Below are 23,867 nucleotides of genomic sequence, written 5' to 3' on the forward strand. Positions count from 1 at the left end.
CTACTTGCATCTCATCCTTCCCCCCCCCCCCCACTTTTGCGAGGGTGGTAAATTAATCTACATGTGCAAATTAATCTACTGAAATTTAAGGGACCCAAATCATGTTCCTTAATTTCAGTGGCTCTACTCTGAATAAATCCTAGTTTCATAGCACCATTTGCCATATAGTCCTGCATTTCATTATTCTGTATAACTATGGTTTAGGCTTGCGTGAGCTGGAAAAACTCTCACACACAAAATTCCTGCCTTCACCTTCATGGGTTGTTTTGCTAGCCAAACCCCAATTCAGCAATTACTTACCAGGCTTCTAGCTAAGATTTTGTATATTTAAAAAGGTAGAACTGGGCTATTCAGAGAGCTGCATCTATACCAGCGGGAAGATTTTGCATATGCAAAAAGTTGGTTTGCTCTGCAAGATTAAAATGTAGAACATTCCGCTCCCCTGCCCAGTTGATTTTCTCACCGTTAAGTCTTTATGGAGCTGCTTGCAATTCATGAGGGAGGAGGCAGCTTGTCTTACTGCGGGGCGGGGGTGAGCCAGCTTGTCCTACCATTCAGGAAAGAACACTATGTCTGATTCCACTTTGTTTGCAGATTGAAAATGTACATTAAAAAACACATGTAGTAGGATCAGTTTGGGCCCAGGGCTGAACATACCCTATTTCATCATCACTGAATGGTTTCCCTGAAGAATCGCTAGGTTTAATTCCATGAGCTGAAGTCAATCCTTTAATCATGGAGAAGATTAAAAGGGAGAAGTAGGTTATACTGCTTAAAAGTAACTGGCAAAATAGACTCCAGGGTCAACCATCCAGACTTTTAATCTCCTTAAATGTATTGCATACATTGGTTAACTCCACTCAAGATATATTGCAGCCTGTTTTGTTAAAATCTCTGCACATGCACGAAAGTGCTTGTAACATTTCTGAGTCACTTTACCGCCTCTTAAACACATTACAGAATGAAAAACATTGTCCCAACAATACACTTTCAGAAAGAAAAAAGAACTGAGGCACTCTGGGAAAGATTTCTTTCAATTTCTTGTTGAGTTTACTCACAACCGCCCTAAGCTGTCTAAAGAACTGAAGTTATGTGCTGTTGACATGGGTAAGATGCTGAGGGCTTTTAGAACTCCTTGCAATTCTTCTGACAAGATGTCCGACACCAGAGTAGAAATGTGGCATGTTGTGCCCATGATTTTATGACCGGATTTCTCTGCACTAGTTTACTGAACTCCCAACATTGTAAGGTTAGAGTGGGCACTAGGCAAGAAAATGTGGTTGAAAAACCACCTTTCTCTGTGTAATGGAAGCCTCAGCAGCAACTGCCTAAGCCCAACGAAACAAATCTTCCCCAACAGCAGTAGTAGTATCTCCCAGATCTGTATTACAAAGTTACCGCTGGAAAAAGTGGGAGGATAAATTATGCCAGAATTGACCGTACTGTACCTGGCCTAAGAACACAAGCAATTTCAAGGGCTGGCCAATTTTTGCTTCTTTCAAGTGCATTATCTTTGCTTAGAACAATTTGCTTTGGTGAAACAACTGCAGTGGCTAACTGGAATATCGCACAATTTCCACAAAGAGCCATGAAAAGGTGGTCAGACTGCAAAATAAAAACAGGATCAGCAACTTTTTCTCTATTCTGTAGACACAGTATTCAGTCTTGGATCCCCATCATCCCTCCCCATTGGCTAAAGTGGTTGGGAATTATTATTACTATTGTTATTATTTAGAGAATGATGGGAGTTGTAGTCCGCTAGCACGGGGGGGGGGGGGAGTCGAACACTTGATATAGACCAATTCTCATGACTACTTGGTGAAATCTCTCCTTCAATCCAGTGAGGTGGTTTTTTGGCCATCTCAGAATGGGAGTATCCAGAACAGAAGTAGCAATCCAAACACAGAGCCATTGATCCAGCTCCTGCAAAGTAGCATGTCACAATTTCTGTAATATTAACTGAAACCATGCACCAAGTGGTCTGCATGGCAGGCAACCACTTGGCCATGGTTACATGCACATAAATGAACTGCAGATTAGAAAGAAGCTGTTAAAGAGATTGGTCTTGGACTTCTGGGACATCCCCTTCTTTAGAATGCACACAGGAGAACAGAAACTCTTCCCCATTTCAATCTCATTCCTTATCTAAAATTAAAAACTAGCTGCTTCAAAGCGAACCTTGGAACATCATTGGCAGCCAAGCACTACCCGTCTTGAGGCCATGTTTTGGTAAAAAAAAAACCTGCACAGGGCAGCATTTCAGTAATTTTGTCCCTCCCCAGCCCCCTTAGACAGAGAACTACCTGTAGCAATTGCCAGCCAAAGAGAAACAGGCCCATCAATTAACAGGCAGATATTATACTTCCATATACAGTAACAACAGGGTGGAAGAGGGGTAGACAGAACAAAATTCCGATTCAACATTTTCAAGTAGAAAATTCCACCTCTGAATTATACACAGATGAAAGCCCAGTCCATTTAAACAGCTAAGGAAGGGTTGTCTTTGGAACAAGAAAAAGTTTAAACTCTCAGGTATTGTAAAAACAGAAAGGCTTGTTTCTGAATCCTTGCATCCACCACGAAAAGAAGCTGTGTGTGGCTACTGAGAGCGGCGGCAGTGACAGAAGCCCGGCTGAGGGGGTGAAATGAGGTACCATAAGGACAATGATTTGAAGAAAAAAAGAGAAAAGTTCAAACAATGTTGGGGTGGCAGGAGAGCAGACTGGGGCTCTCAAACTTCCCTGCTTTTCAAGCCTACGGCATTAACCTCTCAATGCAAGGCTGCATCTCCTACCTACAGTCAAGAAGAAGAAAAACAGGTGATAAATTCCCCCCCCTTTTAGCCTGTACTCTTAGTGAAACACATAGTACAGAGCAGAAGAGATGCTTGGGTTCAGGCTTCGCAGCTTGGTCTACACTAGCACTGAGTCATGAAGTGAGGGCGAATGCTATCCAGCCGGCGGGTTAGGATGTCACACCCAGTATCTGTGACCAGAAGTGTGTGTTCAAACTGGGCGGAACGCTTCCCGTCTCGCGTCACAGCAGTCCAGCCATCAGGCCAGGTCTCATCTTGCCACCCACCTAATGAGAAGAATGCAAAAATTTAGAATTTCTTGTTTAAAGGAGGGAGGACGTCATACATTTTTTAAAGGAGTCTTTGATCAGCAATTTTAGGTTTTGGGTTGTTTTTTTACTTTTGTACAAATAGCCTTGATGCCTGTGTCTTTTCTTCCTGCGCCTCCTCTATTCACTTCCATTTTTGTTGTTGACTAGGGCATCCTGCTGACACTCATAATATACTATCCCAGCATATTGCTTCCATTCATTCGTCTATTCGTTATTTATTTTATGAACCACTTTCTATGAGGCATATCAAAGTGATTCCAGTATAAAAAGAATGGCCAATAAAAGAATCAATAATACAGCACAAACTATCGCCTTAATTTAACTAAGGTCTGCATTGTGCAAAATGGTTGGCGAATAGAGATTCTACCTTACCAAATCTGTTAACAATGGCTGAAAATGCTCTGAAATGTAATTGTTACACAAAAAGGTAGACACTAGGTAAAAGGTTGAGAAAACCAAAGACCACCTCAGAATCTCTTGAAGTAAAGTCTTTTAAGAAATATGATGCTCAACAGCGCGGCTCTTTTCTGGTGTCTAATTGGACCTCGAATGTTTTTGGAAGAATTTGACTGTTCATATGACCTTGTTAAGAACTGCTAACATTTCACTTAGATGACTTTACAGGTGATATAATCCTTTGTGCCCACATGAACAAGTTGTAATGCCAGGAATACAGTACATGCTGCAAAGACATTATTTAGCAATGCTCAGTAGGAAATTGCTGTTGTAGTAAATAAGTTATAGGTGAGCCACAAAGCATTGAGAAGCATTAACCCTGTAGGTGTTTCCTGAGTAGAGACCAAGAAAAGTCATTCAGAAAAATGGCTGCAATCAGAATTAACATCCCTTAGATCCACAGCTGCATAATTACCTTCACAGATCATTGGTTCTATTGTAAACGCATGGCCAGGCTTCATTACACCAACAGCCTTATTTTCTGAAAAGGCAAAAGGGATCAAGAGAGTGTAAGAGTTCGCAGAAGGTCAGAGATACAAGATAAAATGTAATGGGAACTTAATGGTAATTTTGTTTCTACCTCTGGATTGGAATGCAACACAAAATTGTGGTTTGTGCCAACCATAGTGTTGAAAGGTCAAACTATGGTTTTTTGAGTTCTGATTTACAACATGCAAACCATCGCTTGACTGCTTTGGTTTCCCATCTGCTCAACGCTCAGCTTAAGTTCACTCCTGCCCCATTTCCATGGAGCAGCAGCCTCTTTAGGTGAAGTAATGGGCCCAAAGTCATTTGTCAATTCAGAACACAACCAGTCCCATTTAGCACAAACTGTGGTTTGCAAATCAGCCGCATAACTGTGGTTTCAGATCCTGGTTTGTAAATCCAAAAGAAACCATGGTTTCGAAGCAGGCTCAGGGTCTGATGTTAAAATGATCCACAGTTTAGCTAAACAGCTCACGATTTCACATTATTCCTGAGACCAAGGCTCTAGCTATATTTGAGGAGATACATGTGTGGTCTATACAGGAGCACAGACCAAATTGTGGAGCCAATATTGTGAAGTCAGTCTCACAGAGGACATGCCCCAGCCAGGTAAAAAAAAGCAGGTGGGTGGCAACTCGGGAGAGTCCTTTCTCACTGGTGGTGTTTCTTTGTGGACTGCCCTTCCACAAGAAGTAAAGTCCGCTGCAACTCACTTGTTTTGTAATTTTATTGCTGTTGGTTTTGAGTGGGGATGGCACTATTTTAAGTTGTCCTTTTCTGCTCTTAGGTTATTAGATTTCTTCTTTTTTAAACAACAACAACCTTAATTGTTCTGCTGCTTTTATTGTTGAACTGGTGGTCTTTGCATGCCATTTCAAATATACAGAGATGATAATAATATCAATAAATATATAGCGGCTTCATACAGGCAGACCTTTAGCCCAGCTCTGTCTGCTTCAAATGGCAGCAGTTTCATTAGATCCTTTGTACTGGGAATAGCAGAGACAGAAACTGGGGCTCCCTGCATGGAAAGCAAATACTCTCCTACAGCCTTCCTTAACCTAATGCCCACTATATATCTTTGACTCCAACTCCCAACAAATACAGACATGTTGGCTGGAGTTGATGGGAGTTTGAGTCCAAAACATCTGAAGAACACCAGGTTAGAGAAGGCTGCCTTACTGCCTTGCTTCTGACTTATAATAAGGCATATTTAAGCTGATAATCGCTGTCACAAGGATGATTAGAGAAGGAGGCTACTTTTCACTCTTGTGCCAATCTGAATTGAACTATGTGAAGCATGTACCTCTGCTATCTCTGTAAAACTTACCCCAAAAGCTCTTTATGGCTACAGCTCACAGGATGTGGGAATTCATTATTTTAGTCTGGGGAAGTGCATGGAATAGTTAATTCTTAATGATTGCTATCAACTGAGAAGCAGCAGAAACTGCCCATACTTACTGGCATAATGTGGCACATTGGGAGCTGTGTGGAAAAGCTTGTGAATCCCATGCCCGCAGTAGCTCCGAACTACGGAAAATCCATTGGCTTGAGCATGTTTCTGTATAATATTTCCCAGCTCTCTATATCGAACACCAGGTTTCACTGCAAAGTAAGTCATATGTTACTTTACTAAAATGAACACAAACAGGATCAGCTAATTGATGAAGGCAAAGGTTATTATTTGTATTTCTGCCCAGGAGAAATGATCCTTTGTGTGCACAAGAACATTCAGCAACAGGCAAACACTACTCCTCAAAGGAGATCTTACGGCAGAAAAGTATTCTAAGGGAGGGAATTCTAATCTAATACTTCAGAAATGCAAGATTTAAATTCTGATATTCAGACAGTTATGCTGGTAATCTTTTCCAATCTAGCTTTCACTGCTAAAAATAATAAAGAAATGAACCTTTGCAAATGCCAAACATTTCATGGGAAATAACTCCAGTCATCTGTGCAACCTACGCTTTTTAATGCGTTTAACTGTCAAAGCTCACTGTCTGGCCTACTAAGTATTTGCAGACTATCCCACAAAATCAAAACAAAAAGCTTATAGCGTGCCTAAAGCTGATAAATTTCAGAGTATGCCTTCAAACACTTCTGCTTATTTAATATTTATCACGCCTTTGTAATCTGACAAGATAAACAGACTGCAGCTATCAAGATATCCAGAAAGAAATCCTGAACTTGATGCTCCACCTCTTTTGTAGCTGAATCTCCATAAATGTGTCTATTCAAGCCTGAGTATTCAAGTAATTTATTGCAATTAATCACTCCAGATTGATCTTTGTATGCCATTCAGCAGCACTGAAGGTATAGCTTTTGACAGTGATTTGGCACAGTGCATTACCTTGGATTAAGGCACACTCCATAATGAAACAGCGCCCAGAATATCTATCAGTTGCATGTCAGAGATAAAACAAGAAAGAAAAAATGAGACATGAAGCCATAGGCTCCAGCCAGCCCTTACCTGCATCAATGGCTTGCATTAGGCACTCGTATGTTGTCTGGACTAGCCTCTTTGCACCCTCGTCAACTTCCCCAACATAAAATGTCTCATTGAGATCCCCATGATAACCATTACGATAAACAGTAATGTCCACTGTAAAGAACAAGAGAAAACATTGCATTTCCTGTATTTCATGTTTCTGACCCTAAAATTATTATAAAAGAAATGTGATTATATTGAGGAAAGATGCCATAAAACCAGCAAGTACAGAGAGAATGAGAAGCTATATTAAGAAGCTTTTCTGACAACATTAAGGCTATGCACACTTTCTTAGGAGTAAGCACCCATGAACGCAGTGCTTCCAAGGAGGCATGCAAAGGATTACACAGCAAATCGACTTGTGTTATCCGCAGACAGGTCAGAGTGAATGGGTAACATTGTGATATTGGAGAAGGAAGGTGGGACTTTAAGGCAAAAAACAACCGGTTGTAGTCAATAAAAAAATCCTTTTGACAGCAATGCCCTGGTTTATGATGTGCGTAAACTGTAGGAGTTAATGTGGAGACAATTCTACTTTGAGACAGGTGGACTTCATGGGACAAGCTATAGGCCTCTTACTGCCCTAGGATCTGGGGATGAAAACAAAGAGTGGAAAAGCAGAGCCATAGGCTCACTGTGAGAGCGTTTGCTCTACATGCAGAATGTCCCAGGGTCAATCTGCATCAACTCCAGCTTTTAAAAAGGGGGTGCAGAAAGACCTCTCATAAGACTTGACAGATATAAGTTTACTTGGCCACAGTTTCTGTTTTAAAATGTCTCACTGCTGGTCAGAAGGGACACTGTGCTAGACACACTCCTGGTCTGATTCAGTACAATAAGCCTGCACCTTACGTGCATTTGGCTTCTGCGATTCCAACCATACACGGCTGAAGACAAGATGGTTGAAACTGCACACGTCAACTCCCAAGCAAGATGGAGAGCATAAAAGCTCTTTCGCACCAGGTCTGCTTGGGTTAGGTAAAGGTAAAGGGACCACTGACCATTAGGTCCAGTCGTGACCGACTCTGGGGTTGCGGCGCTCATCTCACTTTACTGGCCGAGGGAGCCGGCGTACAGCTTCCGGGTCATGTGGCCGGCATGACTAAGCCGCTTCTGGCGAACCAGAGCAGCACACGGAAACGCCATTTACCTTCCCGCCAGAACGGTACCTATTTATCTACTTGCACTTTGACGTGCTTTCAAACTGCTAGGTTGGCAGGAGCAGGGACTGAGCAATGGGAGCTCACCCCGTCGCAGGGATTCGAACCACCGACCTTCTGATCGGCAAGCCCTAGGCTCTGTGGCTTAACCCACAGCGCCACCGGCGTCCCTACCAAGCACAAAAAGAGCATTTAAGCTCTCTGCCTTGCTTGCTGGGCAAGGCCTGCTCAGTGTGCCAGTTCTCACTCTCCACATCCCACTAACTGTGGGGCAGCTTACAAGGGCTTGGGTATAGGCTATTTTCATGCATATATGTAACCCTTGGAACTGAACCTCCATGTAAAGAGACAAGCATACTGTATAAGGTAACTTCATGGGGCTTGAGGTCAGAGGGTTACATCCAATGAAGTTGTTCCATTAACACAAAACCCTCCTCTCCTTCAAGCCCTACCCCGGCCCCAAAATCTTCTCCAGAAGACTGGGGAAAGCCTCAAAACAGTTTTGGGAGGGACAGGAGCACACATGAAGAAGTCCCACTGCACAGGCAGAAGTCTTTGGGCTAATGGGACAATTTTGTTGGCTAGTACCCACAGCTTTGCAGGGTCCAACTTTAGGAGGCAAATTTTAAGGAGCTCACTCCACAATAGTTCCAGAACAACTCATTATTTATTCCAATATGATTTCAGAAGACGTGCAGGAAGGCAAAGACCAATCACTTGAAAAGCCAAAGTACTTGGGTAGGGAGCCAACAGGCAATGCAATGAATTATATCCTGCCACTATTGGAAGATATTTAGAACGCACTGTTGCAATTCCTCCCCCCCCCCCCCACCACCACACACATTTCCTCCATCTACTTTAAGGTCGCTGTGCTATCATACACCAGGATGTATAGCAGTACTGGCCGCAAAAGGTATCAGTGCGCCTGAGCCCAGCTCACACAGCCCATATAGAATATTCATTTGCAGCTTTGATTCTGCATAATAGAAAAAAAGAAATATTTTATGGAGAACACACCCACCCCCAGCAGCACAGCTTACAGTTTAACTTACATGCACCTAAGAAAGAGAAATGAGTTTCACCATTAGAATTTAAAAAACAAACAAACAGTAAGACCAACCTGTATTTCCAAGGAGGGTGGGGGAATCGAAATATAAGTCCTATTCATTAGTGGCATCTTTCCAAACATCATACCAAGTTTTTAAAAGGATACTAAAATTACTTAATCGGTTTTCTTACCATTAACAATATCACCCTCTTGTAAGCGTCGCCTGTCTGGGATTCCATGGCAGATCACTTCATTTACTGACGTGCAGCAAGACTTAGGAAAATTATAATAATTCAGCGGGGAAGGATAGCAATTTCTGGCAATGCAAGCCTGAAAGAGATTTTGAAATATTCATATTATTCTAAAGGAATTAGGACAAAGGCAAGGGGCCTAAGTGTGACAATATGGAAATATGATCCACCAAACCAGCATGACTTATGTCCAAGTCAATTTATTTAGGAATGGGCTGGTAACCTTTTCCTAGACCAAATGTTTCAGTGCTGTGCTAAGCTTCTGGATTACATGGGGGTCTTCTTAACCAAACAGTCCTGTGAAACACAGCTTGCTACTCTAGCCTACATTAACAGCTGTCTGACTCATATGCACATTACATGCTTCCATGTAACATATCCACAAGGGGGGGAAATCTAAATGTTTTTTTGAGAATAATCTGCCCCTGGCTGTGAATTCAGGAGCTGGTGCACTGAGGTAGCCAAGGGACTGAGCTCTGAACCAACAAGTCTCCAAGTCAAATGTTCCCCATACCACAAACTCCAGACAGATTTAGGCAAGTCATAGAATCATAAAATTCTAGAGTTGGAAGGAACCTAAGAATCATCTAGTCCAAGCCCCTGCAATACAGAAATATGCAACTGTCAGGCTCCAGGGACTCGGCTTCCTCCCTCCCTTTGGCCGTAGATAAGCAGGACAAAGTGAAAAGAGTCCCTTACCATTTAAAGAGGCTTTAATGATCGCAGAAAACCAACAGAGCAGCCATTCTCAGAATGAAGGTGCTCCCAATTAAGGTTTCCACCCACTTCCCCCCCCCCAGTCACTTCCGTCTTGCACCCTGATCTCACAACTACCGTGCTTTTTGTTTAGCCACCTTATCTGCTCTACGTGACCTTGGACTGATAGGCTGGACACTTTCCAGCGAGAGAGAGTCTGTTGGCTCTCTCTCTCTTCCAGTTCGTCTTCACTTTGCTGTTCACTCCCCAACCCAGTTCTTCCCAACTTTTGCCTTCAGAACTATGCCCCTCTACAAACCACTGTTCCAAATCTATACTGCCCCACTGCTCCTGGGCAGCTTCAGGATCTTGGTCAGGAGCAGAGGGGTGGGGAGGCTCCCACCATTCCTCATCAGAGCAGCACTCCTCAGCCTGGTCTCTGGCAGCAGCTGTCCCATACAGGGATCGAACCTGCAACCTCAGCGTTATCAGCACCAGGCAACATGGGGAAGGACCACAGCACAAGCTCTGCATACCAAAGGTCCAGGTTCAATTCTAAACATCTCCATTTCAAGAAAGGATGAAGTAGAAAGACCTCTGTCTGAGACCCAGACCTGCTGTCATAGGCTATAATATGACCTGGTATTAGGCAGCTATGTTCAATGCAGGTACAATAATACAGACTTACCTTATAAGAACATTTTAAAAGCTTATCTGAAGCCCCTGGAACTACAGCGCCATTTAAATGCTATGCATATTTTTAAAATCTTTACTTTTCTTTAAAATTATTTCATCCGCTTAATGCAGCAATGTGCAAGTCTGAAACCCTGCTGAGATAACTTCTATTAATAATTTAAAAAACTATTTCCACTGCAGTGGGAGGATGGGTAGAGTTGCACCTTAGTGCTTACAGCCTCCTTGAAATGTCCTGGCATATGTGCCAGAGTTGCATACAGGGCAGAAGAATGCCACATCCTACAACTACTGTTTACAGAGCAAACTTGGTAGGAAAGAAGGTGGGCAAGGAAGGACATTTTACAATACTATATTGGGCCCATTAGAGAATGTCAGAGGCTACAGATATGGAAGCAAATGACACCGGAGAACCTTTGGCATTCTCAGGTTGCTTTAAGAAATGGAAATCGTGCTTTGAGCGATGGAGTATGTATAGTTGTAACTGCACAGGAAGATCAAGGAAGCGTGTTACCAAATATACCAATTATAAAGGCACAGCAGAAACAAAAATCCAGAAGCTCAGTGAAGTATCCTTACTAGATGAACAGCGTGGTCTATTTCTTCAGTAGTTACACCTGGCTTTACCATCATGGCAGCAACATCTAATACCTCTCTAGCAAGCTGCAAGACAAAGAAGCAGAAGTTATCATCAAAACAGAGGCCACATTCACATATAACAAGTCAGGGTTTCCGACTTATCAGAGGTTACCAATGAACAAGCAGAGAATTACTACACTTTGGCCGACAGCTCTCACTTTGCTTCTCCCCTAGAGTGAGCAAGAAAAACAAATGAAGAAGGCCTTGACATCCTGTTATGTCCAAACCAGGGATCTGCCATGCTGCTCCTTAAGCCATAGTCACTAGCCAACCCTAAGCAATGGTTTGTTGCTGGTTTACGGACTGTGGTTTCCTAGGAAGCGGCAAACCATGATCCCTCATTCAGACATTACAAGAAGTGCAAGGCTTTCTGGTTTGTTTATTCTGCCCACGCCAGAGGAGGAATGAAATAGCAGCAATCAGAAAGTATGCAGTAGAACACTGCTAATTCATTGAAAGCTACAGATGGGGCAAGACAGACCATGAACCGGGACAAAAGTTCTTGTGGTGTGGAGGACTCCCTGGTCCTGAATAGGGTAACTGTGCCCCTGAAGGACCAGGTGCGCAGTCTGGGAGTCATTTTGGACTCACAGCTGTCCATGGAGGCACAGGTCAATTCTGTATCCAGGGCAGCTGTCTACCAACTCCACCTGGTACGCAGGCTGAGACCCTACCTGCCCGCGGACTGTCTCGCCAGAGTGGTGCATGCTCTAGTTATCTCCCGCTTGGACTACTGCAATGCGCTCTACATGGGGCTACCCTTGAAGGTGACTCGGAAACTACAACTAATCCAGAATGCGGCAGCTAGACTGATGACTGGGGGCGGCCGCCGAGACCACATAACACCGGTCTTGAAAGACCTACATTGGCTCCCAGTACGTTTCCGAGCACAATTCAAAGTGTTGGTGCTGACCTTTAAAGCCCTAAACGGCCTTGGCCCAGTATACCTGAAGGAGCGTCTCCACCCCCATCGTTCTGCCCGGACGCTGAGGTCCAGCGCCGAGGGCCTTCTGGCGGTTCCCTCATTGCGAGAAGCAAAGCTACAGGGAACCAGGCAGAGGGCCTTCTCGGTAGTGGCGCCCGCCCTGTGGAACGCCCACCCATCAGATGTCAAAGCGATAAATAACTACCTGACATTCAGAAGACATCTTGAGGCAGCCCTGTTCAGGGAAGTTTTTAATGTGTGATATTTTACTGTATTTTTTATTTCTATGGAAGCCGCCCAGAGTGGCTGGGGAAACCCAGCCAGATGGGCGGGGTACAAATAATAAATTATATTATTATTATTATTATTATTATTATTATTATTCTATTGTGATAAGAGAAGGGACGACCAATACCAAATGCGATTTCCTCCCCATGAAGTCTTTCTCCCAGGAGACAGAAAATAAGTGGTAGACACTCAGCAATCACACAGCTTTTGTAACCACCATTTATATAAAACAGAAGAAATTAACTGAACTTTAGTAGCTTCTTCTGAAATTTTATAAATGCTGCTAATTCAAATGCATGGGGTGTTCAGAACGAACATATTAAAGCATGCATAAAACATTTGATTAGTGTCTAAATTTAAAAAGTCATCATGCTGGCTAAAATATTCATTAACCAGAATTTCACGTACAAATCTTGACAAAACAAAATGAAATGTAGGGTACAGTTTAAAAAACTGTTATACACAAAGCCATGCAATTCTGGCAACTCTTGAGATATGGACCTTACCAGAAATCATGCTCAACATTATTCATTACATATGGTAAGATTTCACCTTTTTGGGTACACCTCAAATTATTTGTGCTTTTCACTCAAACAAGCATGCAAAAACTATTCCCTCTTAAGATTTGTTGGGATTATAACATCTTCCAAAATAGACTTACCCTACACACTATTCGCATCCCTTCTGTATCTTCTGCAGAAAGAATTTTTATCTGAGAAGTTCCTTTAAGAGCCTGCTCCGATTCAGACATGCCTAAAGAGAAACGTCAATTATTACCTAGTCATAATAATTTTTAGTTAACGGATGCAAGTTTCCCGTATCCCGAAACCTGCGCTAATGTAATTGAAATAGCTCTTTTCAAGAGAAGCAGTAAAATGACATACGCCCCAAAAAACCCAGCACACACCCCCCCCCCCCGAGTGGCAGTATTAACATTTAGCTTTTGAGTAGCAGAGAAATGCCTGACAATGGGTTAGTGGTGAAAGTATGCAGAGGGAGATGCATGACAAGATGTTTATGATATAAAGGGACACAAAACCCACATACCAAACAGCACTTGGGAAAGTGACTTTTCTTCTTCCTCATTCTCACGTTTTGACTACCCACCCACCATATTTGCACCCCCCATTGTGAAAGAAAAGCCTAGCAGAAACTCAACATGACTCAACTATCTGACTTTTAGAAGACATCTGAAGGCAGCCCTGTTTAGGGAAGTTTTTAATGTTTGATGTTTTATCGTGTTTTTAATATTCTGTTGAGAGCTGCCCAGAGTGGCTGGGGAGGCCCAGTCAGATGGGAAGGGTATAAGTAATAAATGTTTTATATATATTATTTAGGGGTCTCCAAACTTTTTTGGACCTGGGGGCACATTAGGAATCTAGGAAACTGTTGTGGGCAACATATACAGTGGTACCTCAGGTTAAGTACTTAATTCGTTCTGGAGGTCCGTTCTTAAGTTCTTAACCTGAAACTGTTCTTAACCTGAAGCACCACTTTAGCTAATGGGGCCTCCAGCTACCGCCGCACTGCTGGAGCACGATTTCTGTTCTCATCCTGAAGCAAAGTTCTTAACCCAAGGTACTATTTCTGGGTTAGCAGAGTCTGTAACCTGAAGTGTCTGTAACCTGAAGCATATGTAACCTGAGGTACCACTGTACACGAATTCATGGAAGCACAAAGAATGGTGTACAGGCTTTCACCACTTCCCACCCCAGAAAACAATCAGCACCTCTACACACACACACCAAACAAATTGAACACAGACAGAAACTGCCCCCTCAAAAAAGTCAAACCCTCTCCACATATTTAACAAAAAAAAGCCGAGAGTATTGGTGAGCATTAAAGGGGATGTCTGAGGGGGCTATAGTTCCCTTGCATATCCCATGTGATACCCCACTTTTAATGGACTCTGATCAAGCTGCCATTCAAACATGTTTTTTGGGGGGGGAACCTCTCCCCAAACTTACCTTTTCCCCAAGCAATTCATTTGACACAGTTCTCTAGCTAGAAACTATGGCTGAAACAGCATGGACTGCTGCTATATACTAAATTTCTGCTATCCAGTGAGAGCATAGAGTCAATGCTAGATTTGGAGATTCAAGAAACATCACTGTTTGAGACCTTCACTGGGGTTTTTAAGTGCTTTTTGAAGCCTTGTTTTCTAAAGGAACTGGTTGCTAAAAATAAGCTTAGCTTTTGATAAACCCATCTGAGACAAATCCATTCTGAAAGAAAATTAATATAGCCTAAATCAAACGCAAGTTTGAAAAGTGAGAATTGTTCTGTATCTGCAATTACCTAGCGGGTGATCAGCATAATCCGGCCTTTGAATGTAACTCGGCACAGGTCTTGTTGGCATCTAAATAAAGAACAATTGGGATTTAAATGTATTTATATTTATAGCCTATCTGATATCCATTGTCTAAAGCCAAGAGCTTATAACATAACAAAACACCAAACAAAACAAGATTTATTCCCCAACAATAAAACCATGGCTTCAGATTATAGAGTCAGATTTTTGGTAGTAAACAAACCATAGCTAAGCTGAGCAGAGTTTGGACAAACAAACAAACTATGGTTTCAGAAACTATATCTTAATAATGCAAACCCACCAACTGAGGAATTTATTTAATAGTAAGAACAGGTAGTTATTATTTTTGTTTGTTATTATGGTTTGTATTTTTGTGTTTTTATATTGTAAACTGCCCTGTAAACTTTGTAAACTTTGGCAAAGGGCAGTATAGATATTGAATAAACTATAATAATTTCTGAGCAAAGAAATCACAAGACACTGCTTTTGGGGAAACCCCAAAATGATTGTGCTTGTTGTTACATTAATCAGATCTACTGCAGAGGGGAGTGATTACCCTTTATTATCAAGTGTTTCTTCAAAAACTGAAACACCAGATGAATTTAATCTCCCACTACTACAGGATGAAAACCCTCTTCCACAGAGCATTCAGTGCACAAAGGCAAGAGCAGAGTTACCTGCTAGCCAACTTTGTATTTAAACTCGTGTCCCACATACATACATTCCGCAAGCTCTCTGGTTCTGCAGTACCGCCACAGAGATTCTGTCTCCCTGCTTTGCCCCCATTCCACCTTCTCCAACACAAAATGAGCTATATGCACCAAATCCCACGACACACTTTGAGGTTCTTAGTAGTAGAGGACCAATAAGTGTTGCCAAATCAGATCTACTCACATCAAACTGCTCTGCTGCTTAGCAGTATAGGCTCAGCCATTTGCAGGCTGAAAGATATCTGTGGGCTGGGGAATGGAGCATGAGAACATGACTATTAAATTATTGAATATCCAGCTAAAATTGATTTGACCGCCCCCTTCCTTTCCTTTGTCCTCCTTCCATAGGATTAATTTATACTCTCCTAATGCTGTCTTCTAATTTATGATAGTGCCTTGACTTTTTTTTTTTTTTGCTGCATATTGTCCCCTGAAAACCTAACAACCGGAATTGTGTAAGTGTCTTACAAAATTACAGTTCTATTACCATTTTTCCAACTGGGCAGCATAATTGCTAAGAAATTTTCTTACTGCAGTTTGATCACCAGCAGGATTTAAAAGTGATACACCATTTCAGTTATTTCAGCTACTTACCAGTGGATAATGTGGCCTAAGTTTTCCAGTATATCGATAGCCAGCCCAGGGATCTGTGTTAATGTCACCATCTACAGTCCAGGCAGAAACCTCCCGCTTCGCTTTTTCATCCTCTGCAAAAAAAAACAAAACCCAACAAAACAAAATTACAAAATAATGCTATAATTATAAGACAACCAACTTCATAAAAAAACCCAGAAGGAATATCTGTCAAAAATGAATTAGAGAAGTATATTCATAACTCTTCCTTTTCCTTTAGAATAGGACTTTTTAAGCTTGCTTTTCCCTTGAAATACAGATCCAATCTACTTTTTTTTTGGTTTGTTAAAAGGCTCCTGAAACTGGATTAAGATATGATACATAAGCAACCTAACCTAGATTTCAAGATTGCAACTACAACCAGAACATAGATCAAATCCATTATTTGAAAGTTTATGGCTTCCACGAGTGCCACGGACTTTCTGTTCACTTTCTGTGCTTTTATTTGCATCAGCTTCTCTCAACCACATTGGCCATTAATAATATTCCAACACCCTTCACAGCTATTTAGAAGCAACTTCTGATGCGGTGAAGAACAGCAATGGTTAAGAAACAAAAAAGTCAAAACTCCAGTAACACACCCACTCACACTGGGTAAGATTGAATGCATGGGAGACTCGGAAAATAAACAGAAGGTTTTTTGGGGGGAAAGGAACTAAAGCTTCAAACCTGCGTCTGAGCTACACCGCTTCCGACAATATAGCCTCACATGTAACTGAATGCCCATCCAAACAAATAACAAAATAAACAAAAAAAGATTAGTGTACATAGAAAGGAAGCACATCAGGGAGAAGGCTAATTGAAAGCCCTTTCCCCCCACAACACCTAGCTTTTTGTTTGGAGAGAATGTGAAGGGAATGTGTGCTGTATGGAGTTGCATGCAATTACATGCAAGTCCATACCTGCAATTTGAAGTGGTATAGTCAAGCTATGTCCAACTGGTTGATCGCAATCAACAGGTCGATGCCTAATGAAAATTGGGCCAAAATTGTGAGGGACTTGAAAAGTACTGCCTAATAAAGGAGCACCCATCTTCACACTGGCCTTAAGTTGACACTCACGGAACTTTTCTCTCCCTATCTAATGGTCTTGAGATACAGGAGAGTGGATTTTGGTTGAACATGAAGATAAACATCTTAACAGAAAGAGCAGTTCACAGTGGGACAGATTACCTAAAGGGGGCCAGGCTCTCTGTTGCTGAAGGTCTTCAAGCAAGTGCTGGAAAGCCATCTGGAATGCTTTAACAATGGAACAACTGCACTGAACAAGGGGCTGGATTAATGGCTTACAACCCTCCCCTCCCCACCCCCTATAACTCTGTGCAAGTCAGGGCAACAAAAGAGTATGATAAAAGCAAAAGTATTTTCTTACTTGCTTTCTTGTGTAGCAACTTGTGAGTAGCCCAGCTTCCCTTAAAACATTCCTTAAAGAAAAAAGAAAAAGGCAAGTGGTATAAAGTTAGCAATGCTTTGCAATATATTTAAATCATATAAAGTAGTTCTGCAAGCTACAAGACATAGACTATAAAGTAGACAGGAGTATGTTTACATCATTAAGAAATCCAATTTCAGTTCAAACACAGTATGTTAATTGGAGAGGTCACATATGCACCACACATTTAAAGCACTGTGATACCATTTTAACAGTTCATGGGTTCCCCCAAAGAATCGTGGGGAACATAGTTTGTTAAGAGTGCTGTGAGCTATTAGGAGACCCCTGTTCCCATCACAGAGCTACAATTCCCAGAGGATTACAGAAGAATAACTCCATGGCAAAAGGACCAATGGCACAGGTGAGGAGAACCTTCTTAGTACTCCATGCTTTCCCATTATTACATTGATGGTAATCCACCCTGAACAATATTTTCACAGCACCAAACAAGTAATCAGCCATATTATGGGTGGAGATTGCACCACTGCCAGCTCCACAATCCCTTAACTCCCTCTGCAGACTGTGTATGGATGCTTCCGTTTCCTCTCCTGTCTGCAGGTGCCACCCCTCCCTGAGCCTCACATACCAGCTGCAAAATCCAAATCTAGCACTGACACCAAATCTAATTGTTTATATGCTTCCATTCGCCATGCCCACCTTTCCGTCTTCCAAAAGGGGTCAAATGTGCACATGAAGCCATGTTGAATCAAGTGAATATCTCCCGCTATGTAATTACCAAGAGCAAACGTGATTATTTCACCAGCAGCTATCATGTTATGGTGAAACTGTCCCATTTTCCCATTCTTGTAAGAAAAGTAATGGGATTTATGACACCGGAAGATTTTCCATTTTGTTTATTTGCTACCTCCAGAAGCAGCTTCAGCTAGCTCAAGGACACCATTTAGCTACTGATAAAGAGAGACAGATTTGAACCTTTTGGCTGGTTTTTTCCCCCCAGGCCCTCTCCTTTTCCACACTGGTGTCTTCACACAAAACACCAGATTAACTTGACACACACTGCAACCCTTGAATTGAGACAGACGCGCATCCCACTCCTGTTATCCTCCATAAACTTATTTAGACAACTAAGGGAATTCACTTCCATGGGAACCGCCTTGTGAACTTCAGATGAAGGGTGGCATATAAATTTAATAAATTAATAATAATAATAATGCCAAAGGCTTTTTTTTGTCCCCTTTTTTAATCACCCTCAAAAAACAAGCAAGCATTATTTGCCTGTGAAGCATCATCTCCACCTCTGCGCACAAACTTAAAAACAATCATTCAGCTGCCAAGACAGCGATAGTCAAAATTACTCATGTTTTCTTTACTCAAAAACATTCCTTTTTTTGTCACACTCATCCCCTCCCTGCTATAGAAAAATACGGAATCTGTCCCACTGTGGGCGATCAGGGGGACTCTGAAGTTCCAGATACGATGAAGGAACCATATTAGCATTGTTATGCAGGCCAGAACCATTTCCAGTAAGAAATAAGGCAACATCCTTAAAGCTGCTCCCACAATCTTTAACAGAACTAAACATGAAGCAGCGGTGGAGCCTGTTTCACACAGAAGCAGTACCAACTAATAAAAAGGCTGGGTGTTCTCTTTGCTCTTTTTGGACTACGCTCCTAACATATTAAGACAGTGGCTACAATCTATTCCTGCATTGTGTGGCAGGGAGGTCAATACAGACCCATGTATAATGTGGGTGCCAGGAATACAGTCCACCAGTCACACGCAAAAAGCGTTCATGTCCTAAAAAAAGTCCTACTGAACGCTTATGTTTCTGTTTACCAGCAGTGCGTTAAAAGACAAGAGAACCGCTTTTAACAGCAGCAGGGTTGTTTTTGTATTATCATTTTATTTATTAGAAAGATAAGCTTGGGAGACTTACAAAAACACACATTAAAAACAAGTGTAAAAGCAAGAGTAAAAACATTACATATAAAAGAGCAGATGCAACTCATCCCTATCCCACTGAAAAATAATGCTGGATTGGATTAACTCAAGGTCCTTCCGAAGGCTGTTTTCAAACATAACACAAGGGATGAGTCATCTCCTACCACTTCGTTTACTAGGAGATGAGATTTTCTGTTCTTGTGGTGTCTAACTCATGAAGGCATTGCTACCAGTTCCCCAACATTCGTAAATGGGCATTCTTGTGTCAGCGAGAGCTGATCCAACGTAAGTTACCACTGCAAACTTTGCAGCTCTTCCAAATGGGCCAACTACCCTTACAAGGGGGAAATGATGCTACTTTTATTTTTAATCACTCCAACAGTAAGAGCTGTGTGACAGTAGAACGGACTCCCTCGGAAGGTGGTGGACGCTCCTTCACTGGGGGGTTTTAAGCAGAGGTTGGGAGGCCATCTGTCATGGATGTCTTGGTTGTGATTCCAGCATTGCAGGGGGATTAACTCGATGACCCTTGGGGTCCCTCTTCCAACTCTACGATTCTTTGATTCTATAATAACTCAATGCAAACAGCTTGTGGGGGTTTGCCTGAAAAGTGGTATATGAATAACTTAACTATATATCGTAAATGACTGTGGTCTGGTACTGAAAACAAAATTTATCGTGTGCTTGGATGCACCCTGTCCTTTCATTATAACTAACTGGCTCTGGTTGGTAGATCTTTGGGTTCTAGTAATAAAAACAAAGTAGATCTGCACAAGCCTAAGTCTTCACATTACAGCACGGACTTGTGTTTTTGTAAAGTTTATGATTCCAAACACAGGCTTCGATCATTCGGAGCCAATGGGTTGAATAGCAGGTTGGACCTGGCAGACTGGGGTTCTAAGTCCAACCTTCCAAGCGTGGACACTGAGCAGATCAGTCTCATGTAGGTGGATGAGAATTGACACGTGAAAAACTGAACTCAAAGCACCACTGAATGAACTAGATCAGTTTCAGTACAGCCATGCTGACTATGGCTGATAGAAATAATCAAAAAACATCTGGAGGGCACCAGGTTCACAAAGGCTGATCTAGTCAATCTCAAAGAGCTGGTCTGGGAGCATATGATGCTGCTATATCACTCTGCCTACATCTAACGCTGAGGTACAAGTATCCTTGATTATATAGCTATTCAGACACAAATAGAAGGTATAAGCTCAGATCCCATCTGCGTGTATGCGATACTGGAGGGTTTCTGCCCCAAACTGCATCATTTTACACTCATGTTTACCATTTTAATGTTCATTCACGTAGTGTGAAGAGAGAGACATCTTTCAAGTTTTGCTTCTTTTGTCTGGTTGGTGATTAAAAAAAATAGTCCCAGTCCAATCCCTAGTATTCCCAATTCTAAGCGTCAACTAGTAAAGAGAAAGGTCTCTGCCTGAGACCTTGGAGAGCTGTTGTCACAGTGCAGACAATAATGGTCTAAATGGAGAATTACCAGTAATTGTGCCTCTGGATTGCTGAGAACTGCAGGTAGGCAGAGCGCTGTCTGTTTGGCCAGAGCACAGGCATCTTGTTTGGCCAATGTGAGAACAGGGTGCTGGATCCAGCAGGCCAACTTCGTATGTTCTTTGGATAAATTGTCTGACTTGCGTCCTCACATTTCTATCTTATTAATATTACTCTTCCACCTGGTGCTCTTTTAGTTGTTTTGGTGCAAAATTTAGTCATTTTAAAATCAAAACACACTTAAGATTCCTATCAGCCATTCAATGTATTAAAGGTCACTGTAAACAGATACCGCTGTTATCACTCAGAGCTTTTAGGAGCCTGAGAAACTAGAATGGCAACACTAAGTTGCAGTAACTGTCTTTTTAGAACTCTCAACTCTAGGATAGTATTATGTTGCAGCATCAAGATTCAGAGATAGCTGAACACAACACTGATATATTTCTAACCCCAGAAATTAAGTGGTAAGTAGTAAGCCTATATCTCCAGGACTCAAGTACTTCTCTTTTAAAATATTGTTTTATCACACCTCTTGCTATGTGTGTAATTATAATGGTACAAGGCACAACAAAAAGATTTTACTGTTTGTGTCTTTGGGCACTTTATATTGTTTGTGTTTCTTTTAATCAATGGAAATGCCATTGAGGTTTGAGAGACTGAATGATTTGGGGTTTGCAAGACTTCATGCATTCTACATTTCTTTTAAGAGGGGGAAAATCTATTATTATCGCATTTATAATTACAGTTTCCTGAAATCAGCATATTAGGAAATACAGTCAGTCAACATCAGACTACACCGTATTTCATTCTTTCCAAGAAATTTAGCTCCGAAGGACTAAAATCTGCAAAGTCAAATATGTATGACTATAACCAGGAAGACAGTTGTGTCACATGGCCAAAGAAACAACTCCACATGATGCATGTTAAATAATTAACCCATGAAACTTTTAGCACAGTACAATGTCAAAGCCAATCATCAAGTGTGAATTTTTGAAATATTAGTTAAGAGGCTGTGTGTCAATCTCAGTGATTAAATTTCCCATGAGGCAGATACCCTAGATATCTAAGACAAAGCACACTTCTAACCCATATATGGGCAAAAACTGGCTTGCTTCTGAAAAATAAAGGTGCCACAGTTCAAACTGACCGAAAACCTCACAAGTCAGACAAACTGCAAACCTATGCATGCAAATAAATGATGAAAGTAATGTTCCCCACACATGCTCAGAGTCACCTTTCTCAATTATGATCTAGGACTAAGTGAGACAATTAAAAAGTAAAATAGTTCCAGGACTGAGTCCTGGCTCTGATAAAACCTCACGCTGAAACACACTGTGCACGAATAGTACCGCCAAAAAACAGAGTTCTCTATATTTTTCTGAAGCACAAACCTGAAGCGAAATCCACTCTGCAATAAAAAAAAAATGTCTGAAGCACCAAAACAATTACTTGTAGATAGGCTGGGGGGAAAACACACACAGCCATCATACCCAGCCCCTTTCTCTCCGAAAAATGCCCTGCAAATCGTGATGACAGAGCTGAAATAGATAAAAACAGCTGTTGCACATGGAAACACAGAACGGGGGACACACAAAAGGAAGAACCGCTTCAGCATTTCTGTGGCCTGTTTGCAGCGGGAGGCAGCGGTGCTCCGTAGGCTCCCCTGGTCCAGAATGGGGGCCCCCAAACCCAGCTCCTTCCCCACCTCTCCATTTCGACCTGTTTAAGAAACCCAGGGCCACAACAGGAGGGCGCTATTTTTGCCGGGGGCGGGGAGGGAAGGAAACCCCCAGAGAGCATGGAAACAAGCAAATAATAAAACCCGTGTCTGTGTGGTTCAGACGTTTCCCAGGGCACCCAAGGGGGAGGGCGTAAGGAGGCCAACTTGGGAGGCAGAGAGAGAGAGAGTCCTGCTTGCAAAGGGGGCTCGGGAGCAGGCCCCTGGGAAGCTACTTCCGAGTAAAAAACGTGCTCGGGCTGCCTGGGGACAGGCCCAGCCCTCATGCGCCACCTGCTTTTCGGGGAGGACGGGAGGAGCTGCGGCGGGAGCTCTGGTAGCCATTCGCGGGCATAAAAAACCCCCTCCCAGGAAACTGTGGGAAGGCGGGCAGCAGCCGTGTTTTCCCTCAGCGGGTAGGGAACGTGGGAACGCCGGCCAGCCCGCGTCTTGGGCTGGGAGGAGGAGGAGGAGCAGCAGCAGCAGCAGCCCGCGCGCCTCTGTCTCGCGCGCGGGCAGCAGCAAGGGCTTACCTGCGAGCAGAAGTAGGAGCCCTGGATGCCCAGCTTGATGCAGGTGGGGCACTGCAGCTTGGCCTCGCTGCTGCAGCCCGACGTCTCGCACACCCGGGCCTCCACGGCCGCCATGCTGCTCGCTGGAGGAGCCACCGCCGCCGCCGCCACAAGAGCGGCCCAGCCAGGCGGCGGCAAACCGGGAAAGGGAGGAGGGAAAGGCGGAACTCTCCGCTGACTGAAACGGGGAGGAGCTCCAGGCCCGGCCCTGCCTTCGCTTGCCCGCTCTGGGTAGGCGCTTCCTCCGGCGGCTGGGCGAGAGCGGAGCAGGCCGACAAAAGGCGGGGTGTGTGGGTGTGTGGTTGGAGCAGGGCGGGAGTGGGACGGGGTAGGCCGAGCCGTCGTCATTTCAGTCAGTCTCGGTTGCAAATATATATATATTTGCCTCCCTCCTTTTCTTCGTGTCCGGGTGCATTCAGCCCAGGGGCGATCCTGAGGGCGTGCCTCTGGGCATGTGCAGAGTGCCTTTCCCTTCCACAGACACGCGCAGCTCCGAGGCTGAACTCCCGAGTCGTGTGCGCCCCGGCGCCTCTCACTCCCGAATGTAAGCACGAGGGATCCTCTTCGGATCCCCGAAAAGGGCCTTCCAACTTGTAAGTTTGATGGTGGAAGAAAAGGTCGGGTTGCTGGACTTGTTTTCTTCTCCAGGTTCTGGCGGCGGAGTAGCGGTGGTGGTGGTGAGAAAAGAAGGGCTGCGGTGGGAGTTGTACCGATTTGAGGGCAGGAACGACCAAAGCGGGTGGGAGGTCAATGGGATGAAGCTTCAGAAAAGAGCCCCGCAGCTTCCAGTGTAAGATCTGTCCATTTCAGTGTCCCCCCCGCCCCA

At 43.1% G+C, this 23,867-nt stretch overlaps 1 protein-coding gene across 1 annotated transcript; it reads right to left on the minus strand.

Moving 5' to 3' along the window:
• Nucleotides 1-803: 803 nt before the first annotated feature.
• Nucleotides 804-23,193, minus strand: METAP1 (methionyl aminopeptidase 1). Its single transcript, XM_081020949.1, has 11 exons — nt 23,003-23,193; nt 17,282-17,333; nt 15,872-15,984; nt 14,555-14,615; nt 12,918-13,009; nt 10,984-11,067; nt 8,956-9,094; nt 6,539-6,670; nt 5,530-5,673; nt 3,998-4,063; nt 804-3,081 (listed from the first exon to the last, which is right to left on the minus strand). Exons 1-11 carry the CDS (start codon nt 23,114-23,116, stop codon nt 2,918-2,920), a joined length of 1,161 nt encoding a protein of 386 aa, XP_080877075.1. The 5' UTR covers nt 23,117-23,193; the 3' UTR covers nt 804-2,917.
• Between the last annotated feature and the right edge of the window lie 674 nt (nt 23,194-23,867).

The sequence above is a fragment of the Podarcis pityusensis genome, assembly GCF_964106645.2.
Source record: "Podarcis pityusensis genome assembly, chromosome: 9".
In the NCBI taxonomy this organism is placed as follows: Eukaryota; Metazoa; Chordata; class Lepidosauria; order Squamata; family Lacertidae; genus Podarcis; species Podarcis pityusensis.